Genomic DNA, 14,344 nt, shown 5'->3' on the forward strand with positions numbered 1-14,344 from the left:
GTCACTTGGTTTTGTCTACACTCAACCCACACACAAGCTTGAAGCCCAGCTGAAGACTAGGGGCCTCTCCACATGCATTCCCTCCTGCCTACCATGCCAGTTAAGAACTGACAAAGCAATAGCTGACAAAGTACAAAAAAAGTACATGCGGACCACCAGGGGATCTTGTTCAGGTGTTGATTCAGTGGGTCTGAGAGGGGTGTTGATAATGGGTGCTGGGTAGGGCAAGCACTGCTGGGCCTTGGACCCCATGGGGGCCACAGGCATGACAGGAGTTATCTCACTTCCATCAAGGACAGAATTTTGCAGCTTCCAGCCCTCCTTCCTCATCTCCAAGCCCTGACCAGTGGTGCCCAGCACCTGCCCCCATCACCTGGAATGCTGTCCATCTTCCTTCAGCCCCTAGTTCCAGCTTCTACAGAAATCTAGGTGGGAGCTCTCCCCTCAGCATGACCACTGTTGGCTGTCAGTGAGGCCCATTCTCTACAATCAGCAACCACAGACCTACATGCAGTTTAGGGGATTTCTCTTTGAAAGAAAGCACCTCCGTGCATATTTTGCTCTCTCTGCCTAGAATTTATTAAAATTTGTATTAATAATAAACCATTATGTCAGGTCTTGTGTAGCTTCAAGACCAGTGCACATCCAAAACCTTTTGTCTGGAATGTTTTTTTACTGACTTTCTTCTGTGGGAATTTCTTGGCATTTTTGCCTTAGTTTGAAATTCTTTTTTTTTTTTTTTTAAGATTTTATTTATTCATGAGAGACACACACAGAGAAAGGCAGAGACACAGGCAGAGGGAGAAGCAGACTCCATGTGGGGAGCCTGTTGTAGGACTCGATCCTGGCACTCCGGGACCATGCCCTGAGCCAAAGGCAGAGACACTCAACCACTGAGCCACGCAGGTGTCCTTAGTTTGGAATTCTGTCTATATGTCTGGACCCCTAACCAGACAGGTGTTTCTCTTACAGGCAGGACTGTTACTCTGTATCTCTGTGGTTGTAGCTGCTGGCACGTATATAAGAGGGTATTTAGTGAAATGAAGTAAAAATTAAATTCTGAGTGATACAGTTTGGTAATCTGTGTTAAAGGATATTGTACTCCATGGCATAGTAATTCTATTTTTTAGGAGTCAATTCTAATGACGTAATCAGAAATAAGTGAGTTCAAGAAACACAGCTAAACATTGGAAACATCTTGAATATCCAATAATGGAATGATTAAAAGTGATGCGTATATTCATATATGCAGGTCTTAAAAACTGTATTTCTTAAGAACAGTGAATGAATATGTTCCTTAAATAACAGGTGAAAAAAGTAGGTTGCAAAACTGGTTTCACAGCATGATCACAATTTTGTAAAATATATGAATATATACACAGAAAAAAGAACAAGATAATATATACCAAAAAGTTAACAGAACTGACTGGTGACTAGTATAATTTTGGATGACTGCAACTTTTGTCTTTCGATTCTTTGTATTCTCCAGATCTCTTTTACAATGAATGTATTGTAATTTTACAATTACATAACTTATAAATTATTATTATTTATAGTATACTTTATAATAATTTTTAAACACCTATTTGGGAGAGCCCCAGTGGCTCAGCGGTTTAGCGCCACCTTCAGCCCGGGGCATGATCCTGGAGACCCGGGATTGAATGAGTCCCAGGTCCGACTCCCTGCATGGAGCCTGCTTCTCCCTCTGCTAGTGTCTCTGCCTCTCTCTCCTTCTGTGTCTCTCATGAATAAATAAATAAATAAAAATGGAAATAAGACACTTATTTATCCTGTCTTCTTAGCTTCTTCACAAATTCCTGAAGGGTGAGGATTTTATTTCAGCAGCTCCTCTTCCAGAGCCCTCTAGAAAAGAAGTGCTCAGTGAGGTTGCTAACTCCCTATTCCATCCACTTCCTTTTTTTTTTTTTTGAGTTTTCCAAGATAAGTTTGGTTTTTAAAAAATTTTTTTATTGGAGTTCAATTTGCCAACATATGGCATAACACCCAGTGCTCATCCCGCCAAGTGTCCCCCCTCAGTACCCATCACACAGTCGCCCCAACCCCCTGCCCACCTCCCTTTCCACTACCCCTTGTTCGTTTCCCAGAGTTAGGAGTCTCTCATGTTCTGTCTCCCTTTCTGATATTTCCCACTCATTTTTTCTCCTTTCCCCTTTATTCCCTTTCACTATTTTTTTATATTCCCCAAATGAATGAGACCATATAATGTTTGTCCTTCTCCGATTGACTTACTTCACTCAGCATAATACCCTCCAATTCCATCCATGTCGAAGCAAATGGTGGGTATTTGTCATTTCTAATGGCTGAGGAATATTCCATTGTATACATAGACCACATCTTCTTTATCCATTCATCTTTCGATGGACACCGAGGCTCCTTCCACAGTTTGGCTATTGTGGACATTGCTGCTATAAACATCGGGGTGCAGGTTTCCCGGCGTTTCATTGCATCTGAATCTTTGGGGTAAATCCCCAGCAGTGCAATTGCTGGGGCATAGGGCAGATCTATTTTTAACTCTTTGAGGAACCTCCACACAGTTTTCCAGAGTGGCTGCACCAGTTCACATTCCCACCAACAGTGTAAGAGGGTTCCCCTTTCTCCACATCCTCTCCGTCATTTGCTGTTCCCTGTCTTGTTAATTTTCCCCATTCTCACTGGTGTGAGGTGGTATCTCGTTGTGGTTTTGATTTGTATTTCCCTGACGGCCAGTGATGCGGAGCATTTTCTCATGTGCTTCTTGGCCATGTCTATGTCCTCCTCTGTGAGATTCCTGTTCATGTCTTCTGCCCATTTCATGATTGGATTGTTCGTTTCTTTGCTGTTTAGTTTAATAGGTTCTTCATAGATCTTGGATACTAGCCCTTTATCTGATACGTCATTTGCAAATATCTTCTCCCATTCTGTAGGTTGTCTTTTAGTTTTGTTGACTGTTTCTTTAGCTGTGCAGAGGCTTTTTATCTCGATGAAGCCCCAATGATTCATTTTTGCTTTTGTTTCTCTTGCTTTCATGGATGTATGTTGCAAGAAATTGCTATGGCCGAGTTCAAAAAGGGTGTTGCCTGTGTTCTCCTCTAGGATTTTGATGGATTCTTGTCTCACATTTAGATCTTTCATCCATTTTGAGTTTATCTTTGTGTCTGGTGTAAGAGAATGGTCTAGTTTCATTCTTCTGCACGTGGATGTCCAATTTCCCCAGCAACTTTTATTGAAGAGACTGTCTTTTTTTCCAGGGGATAGTCTTTCCTGCTTTGTCAAATATTAGTTGACCATAGAGCTGAGGGTCCACTTCTGGATTCTCTATTCTGTTGCATTGATCTACATGTCTGTTTTTGTGCCAGTACCACACTGTCTTGATGACCACAGCTTTGTAGTACAACCTGAAATCTGGCATTGTGATGCCCCCAGATATGGTTTTCTTTTTTAAAATTCCCCTGGCTATTCGGGGTCTTTTCTGATTCCACACAGATCTTAAGATGATTTGTTCCAACTCTTTGAAGAAAGTCCATGGTATTTTGATAGGGATTGCCTTAAATGTGTAAATTGCCCTGGGTAACATTGACATTTTCACAATATTAATTCTTCCAATCCATGAGCATGGAATATTTTTCCATTTCTTTGTGTCTTTCTCAATTTCTTTCAGAAGCGTTCTATAGTTTTTAGGGTATAGATCCTTTACCTCTTTGGTTAGGTTTATTCCATCCACCTCCTAAGATATTCTTTATTCCACCGTCCTTGCAGAAGACTTTCTTTTCCAGGTAGGCCTAGAGGTGCTGCCGACCCTCTACTTCTACCTGTGTTAAAGTACGCCTTAGGAGTTGGCCTCCCTGCAGAACCTGGCAGCTAGTATGGACAGCTGGAGCCAAGCCACTATTGGTTCCCGTATCGCCCAAGATAACGGCAAAAATCGGCCCAAATTAGAACCCTCCCCTGGTCATCTAGTGGAGGTAAACAGAATCACGGTGGGGGCGCGCATGACACAGAAGTTGCAGGTGCCCAGGTGGGAACGCTGCGCCCGGGGTCGGTGCAAGCTTCTCCCAGCGGCTCAGTATTGCGCTGACAGAGACGCGCACCTCCCGGGGAGGCGGTGGCCTCGGGGCGGGGGCGGGGCCTGGGACGCGGGGCGGAGCCAGGATCCTCTGGACTCGTGGGGCGCGTCCTCCGGGAATGGGGCGGGGATGGGTGGGCGGGCGGACCCTCGGGGCGCGGGGCGGGGACTGTGGCCCGGGTCTTCAGGCGCGGGCGGGACGCGGGCGCTTGGAGCTTTGGGGGCGGGTCCTGGGGGGCGTGGAGTGGGGGTTGGCAGCGGGTCCCGGGGACGCGGGGCGGGACGTGGGTCCTTGGGGCTCGTGGGGCAGGACTGGGGGCGGGTCCTCGGGGCGGCGCGCGCCGGCGTCCGCCCACCCCCGACCCGGCTCCTCCCGCGCGCGGCCCCTGGATCCCGAGGCGCGCGGCCAGCCCAGCTCGGGCCGCCGCACTCCGAGCGGCTGGGGCGGCCGAGCGAGCGCGGGCCGGGCTGGGCCGGAGCCGGGGCCGGGGCCGGGGCCGGGGCGGGGGGCGCCGCCCCCACCGTCCTCCTGCGGCCCCCGGAGCGGGGAGCCAGGGCGACGACGAGGCTGAGCGCGGCCGGAACCATGAATCGGAGTTTCCACAAGTCTCAGATTCTGCGCTTCTACGACTGCAGCGCGGTGGAAGTCAAGAGCAAGGTGAGCCGGAGCCCGAGCCGCGGTCTGCGCCCCCCTGCGAATGAATGAGCGGCCGCGGGGCGCCGGGCGCTGCGGGAGGGGCCGCGGCTGGCGACAACTTTGGGGCGCGGGCGCCGCGGCGGGGTGCACGCGGGTCCCCCCGCCCTTCCCGCCCCTCCCGCCCCTCCCGCCCCTGCACCGACACAAAGCCCGGCAGCCCGGGGTGCAGCTGGGGCCCGGCGCCGAGAGGGCCGCGCCGGCTCCGGACCCCGCGGGAGCCGCTCTTTTGTTCCACGAGCGGGAGGCGACCCGGCGCGCAGCACGGTGGGGGGCGGCGTTTCCGGGGCGACCCGGGGACTTCTCAGAGCGGGGCGGTCGCGAGCCCGGGGGGCCCGGGCCGGGGGGAGCCGGGCCGCGCCTCCCCCGTGGCTGCGGAGAAGCCTCGGAGCCGGCAGGGCGCGGGCGCGGGCGAGGGCGCGGGCGAGGGCGCGGGCGCGGGCGCGGCCGGCCGGACCCCCAGCCCCGCGGGCGCGCCCCAGGCCCAGGCTCTCCCGGCGCGCCCGCGGGGGCCCCTCCCGCTGCCCGCGCCCCGGCCCGAGCGTGCCCCAACTTGCGGGCTGCTGTGAGCGTTCGGGTAATTGGCTGATAGGATCTGGCGCTTCTGCCCTTTGCAGAGGCGGCTGCGAGGCTGCGCTTTTGTCTGCGAGGGTCTTGGCTGCAGTTTGTTCAGGGTCCCGGAGGAGGGGGCTCCTCGGGCTCTCCGCTGTGCTGCTGCTCGGGAGTCGGCCCTCTCGCCCTTTCTCTGTGCCTCCCGCCTCGGGGAAAGGGAGGCGGAGCGGCCTGAGGGGCGGGCGGGAGCGGGGCTCCGACCCCCAACCCCGCGCGGGGCGGTGGTGCCTGAGGAGCCCAGTTCGGCCGGCTCCCGCCCAGGCCACCCCTGCCGGCCGAGGGCAAGGGAGTCCTTGGGCAAGGGATTTACAGGGCATCTGCCGAGGGTGGGGGGCGGCTTCTCTGCGATGAACCCTGAGTTGCAGGATTTCATTCTCATCTTGGGGAGACAGTTTCTTTATGAACTCCTCGCTTCTGTTAAGGTCGCAGCCTTCCCCCAACGCTAATTCCGTGATCTGTGCCCGGAACTCTCCCCTTTGGCCCAGGAGTGCCCCCACCCTCCCAGATCAAATGTGCCCGCTGTGAGTTACTGAGGGAAGAAGCCGCAAGCCTGGGTGGGAGCTCCACACGACTGCTGGTTTCTTTAACAGGCTTGGGAATGTGGCTGATGAGAGCTTTGACCACTACCATAGGCACTGAGCACATGTGGTGGGTCTTTTTAAGTTTGTTTGTTTGTTTTTTTTCTTTCTGAGATCATCATGGATTCACAGGCAGTTGTAGGAAGAACACAAGAGACTCCCCTGACCTGCACATTCGTGGTGTTACCAGCAAGCTCAGTGGAGATACAGAACCCTTCCATCAAGGGTAGCTCCTGCTGCTCTCCCACTGGCTATTTGATTCTAAGTGTAAATTGACTAACAAAGAACACTTTTCCTGAGTCACACAAGCCACACTCCTCGTGCACCGTGCACCGTGCACCGTAGCTACATGCACTTTGCGGTGGCTCTGAAGGATCAATCTAGAAGGACCCATCTGGAGGCAGTGCCCTTAATCCACAGTTCTGGACCGCTGGGATCATGCAGGCTGCTGGGAGGTAGAGAGGAAGCGCCTGTCTCTGTCTTCCCTCCAGAAGGGGAGTGGGGGCAGTGGATGCCCTGGCTGCCCAGCAGGCTGCCTCAGACTGCCCCCTCTAGCTCCCTAGTCAAAAAAGGGGGCTTGGGTTCAGGTTCAGATACAGTAAATGTTCCCCTGAAGGTGAGTGGCAGAGCTGGGGTTTTTGTTGAATTTGGGAGCATCCCTGGAAGGGCCAGACCAACATGCGTGGGCCCTGCTGAACGGGCTAGTTCAGCACACCCACCATTTTGGATGTTGGGGCTTGCCTTGCCGTTTGTCCAAAGTCTTCCTGGCTCTTCCCTCTGTGTACACCTTCCCACTGACCCCCTAAAAAATTAGTATTTGCTACCATGGAATCCATCTCTGCTGGGAGCATTTACTGCAGCTGCTGTTGTCAAAATACAGGAAGCAAAACTTTGTGATGATGATGTCTTTATTCATGTTAAATGTAGTGCCCGAACGCCTGGGTTTGCCTGTGGCAAAAGTGAGGCTGGGGGCTGAGTCCAGCCAGGTCTGTTGCCTACTCCTCTTGGGAGTTTTCAGGAAAGTCATTTGACCCTTCAGAGCCTCCATTATTTCATCTGTAAAATGGGCATTGTTCCCATTCTGCTTACCTCCCAAGACAAAATGAGTTGATGTGAAAGCACTTTGGAGGGCAGCCCAGGTGGCTCAGTGGTTTAGCGCCACCCTCAGCCCAGGGCCTGATCCTGGAGACCCGGGATCGAGTCCCACGTCAAGCTCCTGTATGGAGCCTGCTTCTTCTCCCTCTGCCTGTATCTCTGCCTCTCTCTCTGTGTGTCTCTCTCATGAATAAATAAATAATATCTTTAAAGAAAAGAAAAGAAAGCACTTTGGAAGCTGCAGAGTGACTGCTATTCAGGATTCTATGACATTTCAGGACATTGGGTCTGAATTCACCTCTCGTCCTCTCAGAACTTTTGCCCATATGCCACAGGTCATCAGCTTCCAAAGCCTTGAGGACACCATCTTTCCCCGGTGGCTCTCCCCCATCACATAGGCCCTTCCATTTCCCGACACCTCTGCTTTAGTACTTGTGACTCCTCTGCTCTTCCCCAAACCAGCAGGATGCACCTCAGACCCTCGGTCTGGTTTGAGGCCCCCGCTTCCCACCTGTGGTTAGACCTGCTGTGTGAGGGGAGAGGCTGTGTGCAGGTGTGGCCACGGGTGTCAGGGCCCGGGAAGCAGGAGGAGCAGTACGAGGGCTGAGTCTGCAAGGGGCAAAGCGATCACAGAGGACTCTAGCTGTGAGAAGGAGTACGGGACCCTCTGTCAGCCATGTGCCCCCTTGCAGCCCCTGCCTTCTAGTCGAGCCTCACTCTGCTCTCTTAGCCTGGTGGTCTGTTTGCCCTGGTGATGTGGCCCTCCCCCGCCTGAGAGCCACATCAGATTCTGAGAATCTGCCCTGTGCGCCTGCCCTCTCCTGCAGATCCATCGAGATGTCACCTCCAGGCCGGACAGGCTCTCTCCGTCCTCTGACCCCTTCTGGTCTCTTCTTTAAGGGCCTGCCGTGTGCCCTGTGTGGGGGGAGATGTGATGTGAGGGCTTTCACTCCAGCATGTGCTGCTTTGTTTAAATCATGTTGGGGGCTTTCCTGGATTCTAAATAAATACATTGTCATTGCTGAATGTTTAGAACCCATATCAGGCACAAAGTGGGCTCATTCTCCCATCCCAAACTGGCTGCCCCTCAGTGCTGCTGCTTTCCTTGTGTTTTCTGTGCACATATGCATGCCTACAACTCTTACAGAATCAGGATCACATTTTACAGGCATCTTATTCTATAGCTTGCTTCCCCCACTTCAGCTTAACACTGCAAGTGTTTTCTCATGGCATTAGTATTTTATAAAAAACATATTTTTAAAATTATGACCTAGTATTCTATCTTATGTGTAAACCATGATTAATTTAACCAGGATCCTATTTGGGTCATTTCCAGTTTTTTTCTACAATAAGCAATGCTGTGAAAAACATCTTTGTGCTCAAACTTCTACGTAAACATTATATACAGAGTAAGTAGAGATATGTTACATGAAGGATATAAAGAGCTACTGGTTCTATTAAGTTGGTGCAGAACTCATTATTTCCTCAAGACAAACTCCTGGAAGTGTAGTTACTATGTTAAAAGGATGCACATTTTGAAGACTTTAAATATATATTGCTAAATTTTCTTGCAGAAAAGCTCTTCTGCAGATTTATATACTGTTTGGTGCCTGTCCATCGCTCTCTCTCCTCTCCTTCCAGTATTGCATATTTTTTTACTCTTTCCTGTTAGATAAGTGGAACCTCCTCCCATTGTTTTAATCTGATCCTGAATTATTAGTGAATTGAACATTTTTATATTTGTGGGCTATTTATCTATTTTTAGGTATCTCTTTCTTTCCCACCTGTTTTTTTTTTTTTTTTTTTTTCTGTTTGTGTTATTATTTTTTGTTGAGTTATAGGAACTGCTTGACGATAGATTTTCCATTCGGTGCTGAGGTTACAGGGTTTCAGCCACACATTTCCCCTGATCCTCAGACCTTATCTCTGGCTTATGTGGCAGGTAAATGTCTGTCCATCTAAGGGGCGGGGGGCTGGGCCAGGCCCTCCCCATAGGCAACTGAGCACTTACCACCCATGGGCCAGCTGAGAACTGCCTAACACTGTTTGACTCACCCATGTATGTCAGCTACACCCTTTTAAGATTGCAGTTTTGTGGGATCCCTGGGTGGCGCAGCGGTTTGGCGCCTGCCTTTGGCCCAGGGCGCGATCCTGGAGACCCGGGATCGAATCCCACATCGGGCTCCCGGTGCATGGAGCCTGCTTCTCCCTCTGCCTGTGTCTCTGCCTCTCTCTCTCTCTCTCTATGTGACTATCATAAATAAATAAAAATTTAAAAAAAAAAAAAAAAAAAAAAAAAAAAAAAGATTGCAGTTTTGTATGTGTGCATGTCTGTGCTCAGACAGGTTCGGTGACTTGATGTGGGAAGCTGCATCTGGAGGAGACTCTCACTAGGGACCCAGGTGGGCACCAGTGATGTTGATGTGGGTCTCTAGTAGGTAGTGAGCCCTATGACCTCTCCCAAGGGGACACCCCAGCTAGCCAGGGACTCAGACCCTTTCCTAGGAACCATGGAATTTCAGATAGTTCTCCCAGTTTCAGGGAAGGGGTGTCAAGGATTAGAAGATGTAACCATTCAAGGTATCAGAAGCTCTAACGTTTGTGAATCGTGTCTAGAATCATCCTGACCCTTCCCATGAATGGGCCTCCCAATGGTCAGAGACAAGCAACCAGGGAGCTTGGAATGGCGGCTACAGAAGCATCCATTACCACAGTGGTTAAAGGAAGCATCAGGGTTAGTGTCAGACTCGTTCAGCTGGCTGTGTACATGTTTACTGGCTGAGCACTTCCTCTTGGCAAATTATACTCTTCTGTGAACCTGGGGAGCCATGGGAGTGTTAGCCTCCCACTGGGGATATACAGAAGGTCCAGGCTGGACACTGCCGTCTGTGTGTTGGTTGTACTTAGAAGTGTTTAAGATGATAACCATCTGCCCCAATATATATGTGTGTATATATGCCTGAATGTCTGAATACATTGCAACTGCAAATAATATTTCATTAGCCTCCATCACAACCCTGCCAGATGGGTTCTCTTATCACCACCATAATACAAGAGAGAACACTAAGGAGTTACATGAAGCTGCCAAGGTCAGAGAGCAGTCTGGCTCCAGGGTGGATGTTGTTTGCCATGAATGTCTGTGGCCACTGGGGAAGGAGGCCTTCCTCTGACAGGCCCTGAATCCAGGTCCAGGTATTGATGAAGGGGTCCCTAGCTGGCCTTGTGTAGAATGAGACAAGCTCTTGTGCTTTGGGGCAAGAGGTTCTGTGTTTCTTACTTAACTGCAGCAGGTTCTGTGGCTTGGTCTCAAGGGAAGTCCTCTGTATTCAGTACTGTCCTTAAAGGTCTGATTCTCCCATGTGTCAGTCCATTCATTTATTCGTTTATTCATTTACTGAGCAGCCACTATGTGTCAGGCATGGGGCTTGTCCTGGGAACAAAGATAGTCAAGATAGACAGTATCTCCTCCATAGGAACCTACCATCCAGTGAAAGTTTGGTCTGGCAAGTGAGAAGTGGGGGGCAGGGTCTTTCATTCTAATGTCCAAAGCGTCACCACTTCACATCTCCCTGAGCTCAGAGGTTTCCTCTGCCCTCCCAGCAAGACCTGTTGTGGTACTCAGGCTCCAGAACCAGTCCTGCCCATGTTCTACATCAGCGATGTCGAAGTCGGCTATGGTTGCTTTGAGATTAGTCAGAGCACCTTCTGCCCTCGTGCTTCCAGAAGCAGCTGGGCTCTGGCCTCCACTTTTCCCCATCTGGGGGAGGCCAGTTCAGAAAGTTAGCTGCATTTCTGAGAAGGATGCTCCAAAGAAAAACTCAGCACCTAAAGTGTGAAGAACAGTGTTTTGCATAGAGGAGGGACCCCATAAATATTGGTTGGGTTGAATTCAGATAAGGAATAACGCGATTTTCCCAATAGCTATCAGTTCAGAAGTTGTTAGGATACCTCAGAAAAGAACTATGTTTTGAGGTTGGCCAGCAAATCTTGACTCACCACTGGGATTATTCCTAGGGACCTCAGAGAGGGGTCAGCGGCCTGGTCCCTTCCTGCTCCCTGCCGTGGAGGAAAGAACAGACAAAAGCAGGGAGAAAATGAATTGCACAAAAAAAGAGAGAAACTTTGAAAGTAAAAAGGAAATTGATTTAAAAGTCCATGTTGCTATTCTGCACTGTTGGTGTCTGCTGACTTATTTGGTGTTTGATTACAGGCGAAGAGCTCTAGGGGCACAGCCTGCAGCCCCTCCTCAAAGCATCTCCAGGATCAGGGTTCATACCCCTTCCTTGTCGGACCATCAGCTCTATGTGCTTCCCCCTGCAGAGTCCCCTGGGCAACCCAGTGCTACCTATAGATAGGGCAGGAAGCACAGGATACTCACCATCCTGGCTGTGACATCAGCTACCATCCATTCCTTTTGTGGTCTGTCCCCTAATTTCAGTTCTCGGGGTCCAGGGGTGTGTCTCCCACACCCCACTATCCGTCTTTCTCTCTCTCTTCCCAATGCTGTGTTCCTTGCTGGGACTCTGAGCAGGTGCTTGCTGGACGGCTCCCCTCTGTATCCCCCACCGGAGCATCCGCTCTGTATTTTAGGATGTGTGTGTTGCATTTTACTTGGGGGGAGAAAAAAAGCTTTTGCTGCTTACAGAGTTTGAAAACCGCCCTGGGCCTTGTGCATGGCTCAGCCCAGTTAAATCCTTGCTGTGTCTCCTGCCCATGCTCCACAGGCTGACCTTCTTACAACCCACCCCTGTCCTAGTCTTGCTCTACCTCAGGGCTGAAACAGCCTTTGCAGAGGCTGTTCCAGACCTCCTTAATGTGGTGGGGCACACCCAGTGACCACTATGCCGATCAAAGTATGGAACATTCCAGTATCCGGGAAGATTCCACCCCCATTGTAAACACCATCAGGGTTTCTGTCACCAAAGATAAATGTGCTGGTTGATGGGCATGACGTAGGCTACATCCATGTTGTGTGCAACCGCCTGTGTAGATGGTGCTTCACGCTGCACCCATGTCCTTTGGTGGTTGTGTACATGAGTGCCTCTTGGTGCACGCACCCATGCTTTTCGCTAGCCTTTTGTGATGCTGCTATACTCCCATGCCAGGAGACATCGAGCAGGCCTGGGTGGCCTTGGTTAGTCTAACCCACATTCTGGGGTGGCTGTTTTCTACTCCAGCCCTGGAGTAGACTGTTTTTAGGGGGAGTGGCTGCTGTAGGAGGTCTGGCCATTTGGGAATCCTGAAGGCCTTGAACCATAATGTATTAAGTATTTATTGATTAATAAATCAGGAAGAGATTCCTTGTCTTGTAGAATTTAAGGTTCCCACATGACTCCTTGGTTCCAGTTGCTGTTGTCATGCCTTTCCTGGCTTTCCTTTGGTCCAAACCAAAGGCCCATGGGCCCATCTGGTGAGCCTGGTATTGTGGGAGAAGCTGAGACTCCAGATGAGCAGTGATGGACCTGGGGCCTCTTGATGGGTCCTCAGGCATCTCATGCTCAGGCTCTTCAATGAGGATGGGAAGTGTCCCTTTTAGAAAGTGTCTGAGCTTCACATGTGGAACAAAGACCCATGAGCAGCCTCCAGCTGGGTGGGCCGGGGATACCGGTGGACATAAGAACTTTAAGCCTTCCCCCTGAGTGGTTGGCTATTGCCCCACAGCTCTGTACCCTCACACACCTGCAGATGTTGACAGTCATGGCGAAGCCACCAGTAGGGCTTTGTCTGCTCCACCTAAAAGTTCTACCTAGACAGCAAGTATATTCTCCATTTTCTCACAGCGGCATACTTGCCAAAAGGCGGGTTAGGCACTGGTCAGTCAGTGGACCTCTCTCAGAGCCTCTGCTTCTGAGACAGGCTTGGGACAGACGAGGAGCCTCTGTTGGGGGATATGTGCTTTGTGGAAGGACCCTGAGGTCCCCAGTAAGGGCTGTGGAAGAGAATTGTGAGGGCCATCAGGGCTGCCGTGCTGGAGGGCTTTGGAGACTAAAGTAATGTCAGTATCCTGTTTTCCACAGCGTGGGGTCTGAGCCACTGGCTCCCTACCCACAAGTCCTGACCTCACTTCCCTCACTGGTTTGGAACAACAACGAGGTGTTACTATGGAACAAAACAAACTTCTGTGCCTCTAGGATGGTCCCTCCTGTGGATGAGGTGGGGGCACCCAACCTCTGGTCCCCTCAGGCCCATTAGTGACTGTGCAGGTGCAGGCATAAGGGGCACAGACTCCAACCTCACTGGGCCGTGCCCCTGTTGACTGGAAGGTGGTATAGGGGCTCTGCATATCTGCACAGTGGCAGCAGACATGGGTGTTAGGGACCCCCCTCCATTCCTCAGGAGATGAGCTGCCCTGGAGTCTCTTCTCACCATGAGCTTGGAGTGGCCTGTACTATCTCCCCACCACCCAAGCTGGGAGCAACCTCCCAGGGCTGTGGTCCCGCTGCCTATTGAGCACTGGTGCCTCCTCTCTGCCCAATGGGCTGAGGACTGGTCACAGCACTGCTGAGGATCAGCATCTGGCCCTCTTGGAGTGGCCAAGTGTTGTGCTGTGGGTGCTGCCCCTTGATTGTGTTTCTGGAAGGCATGCAGTCTCTGGGCTCCCTCTCTGCACCGGGAGCCTCGGTGATTCTGGTGGGAGCAGCTGCCACCAGGGTCACATCACCTGGAGGAGAGTCTAGGTGGGTGGGACCTTCCGTGTTCCAGTGATATCTCATGGTTACAACTCCCTTTCCTGGAGCATCAGCTGTGCTCGGCCTTCTGCCAGCACTCCCGCCAGGTCTTTACCACAGATGTTTTCCTTGAAGCTCATGACACCGTGTGCAAGGGTGGTGGAGAGGGGGACCCTGAGGTCTTGACCAGCCTGTTAGGTCACCTAACCAAGGTCCCAGCTAGAAGTGGCAAAAACAGGTCTTAAATCCTCAATTTCACATTATTCCCTGATTCTTCCTCCTGGAAAATAGACAACACCTACCTGCCTGAATGTGCTCTGAAGTCACATCCTCTATCCCTCCACCCTCTCCTGCACCACCTGGACACTGGCTCCAGGCTGTGCTGCTTCCTCAGTATCCCTCATGCATCCTGTGAAAGCCCCTGTCCTAGGCAGTGCCCTGAGCTCTGGCCATTGTGCACCATCTATTTGCTGGGAGATGGTGGGTACAGGGAGAACCTGACCACCTCTCCCACTTCCTCCTCTTTGCAGCTGCAGCTGTGCACAGAGTAGTACTGGCAACGCCCTAGGCCCTGGCACAGCTGGATATGTCACTGAGCAGATGCCCTTTGAATTGCATGGCTAGGGGTGCACAG

General features: G+C 51.3%; 1 protein-coding gene across 1 annotated transcript in view; it reads left to right on the plus strand.

Moving 5' to 3' along the window:
• The first annotated feature begins 4,526 nt into the window (after positions 1-4,526).
• Positions 4,527-14,344, plus strand: part of PARD6G (par-6 family cell polarity regulator gamma) — an 81,230-nt gene continuing 71,412 nt past the window's right edge. The window contains exon 1 of the mRNA XM_072814105.1: positions 4,527-4,721. Coding sequence (XP_072670206.1) covers positions 4,650-4,721 — 72 coding nt within the window. The 5' untranslated portion in view covers positions 4,527-4,649. The remainder of the gene's footprint in view (positions 4,722-14,344) is intronic.

This window comes from Canis lupus, chromosome 1 (genome assembly GCF_048164855.1).
Source record: "Canis lupus baileyi chromosome 1, mCanLup2.hap1, whole genome shotgun sequence".
Taxonomy (NCBI): Eukaryota; Metazoa; Chordata; class Mammalia; order Carnivora; family Canidae; genus Canis; species Canis lupus.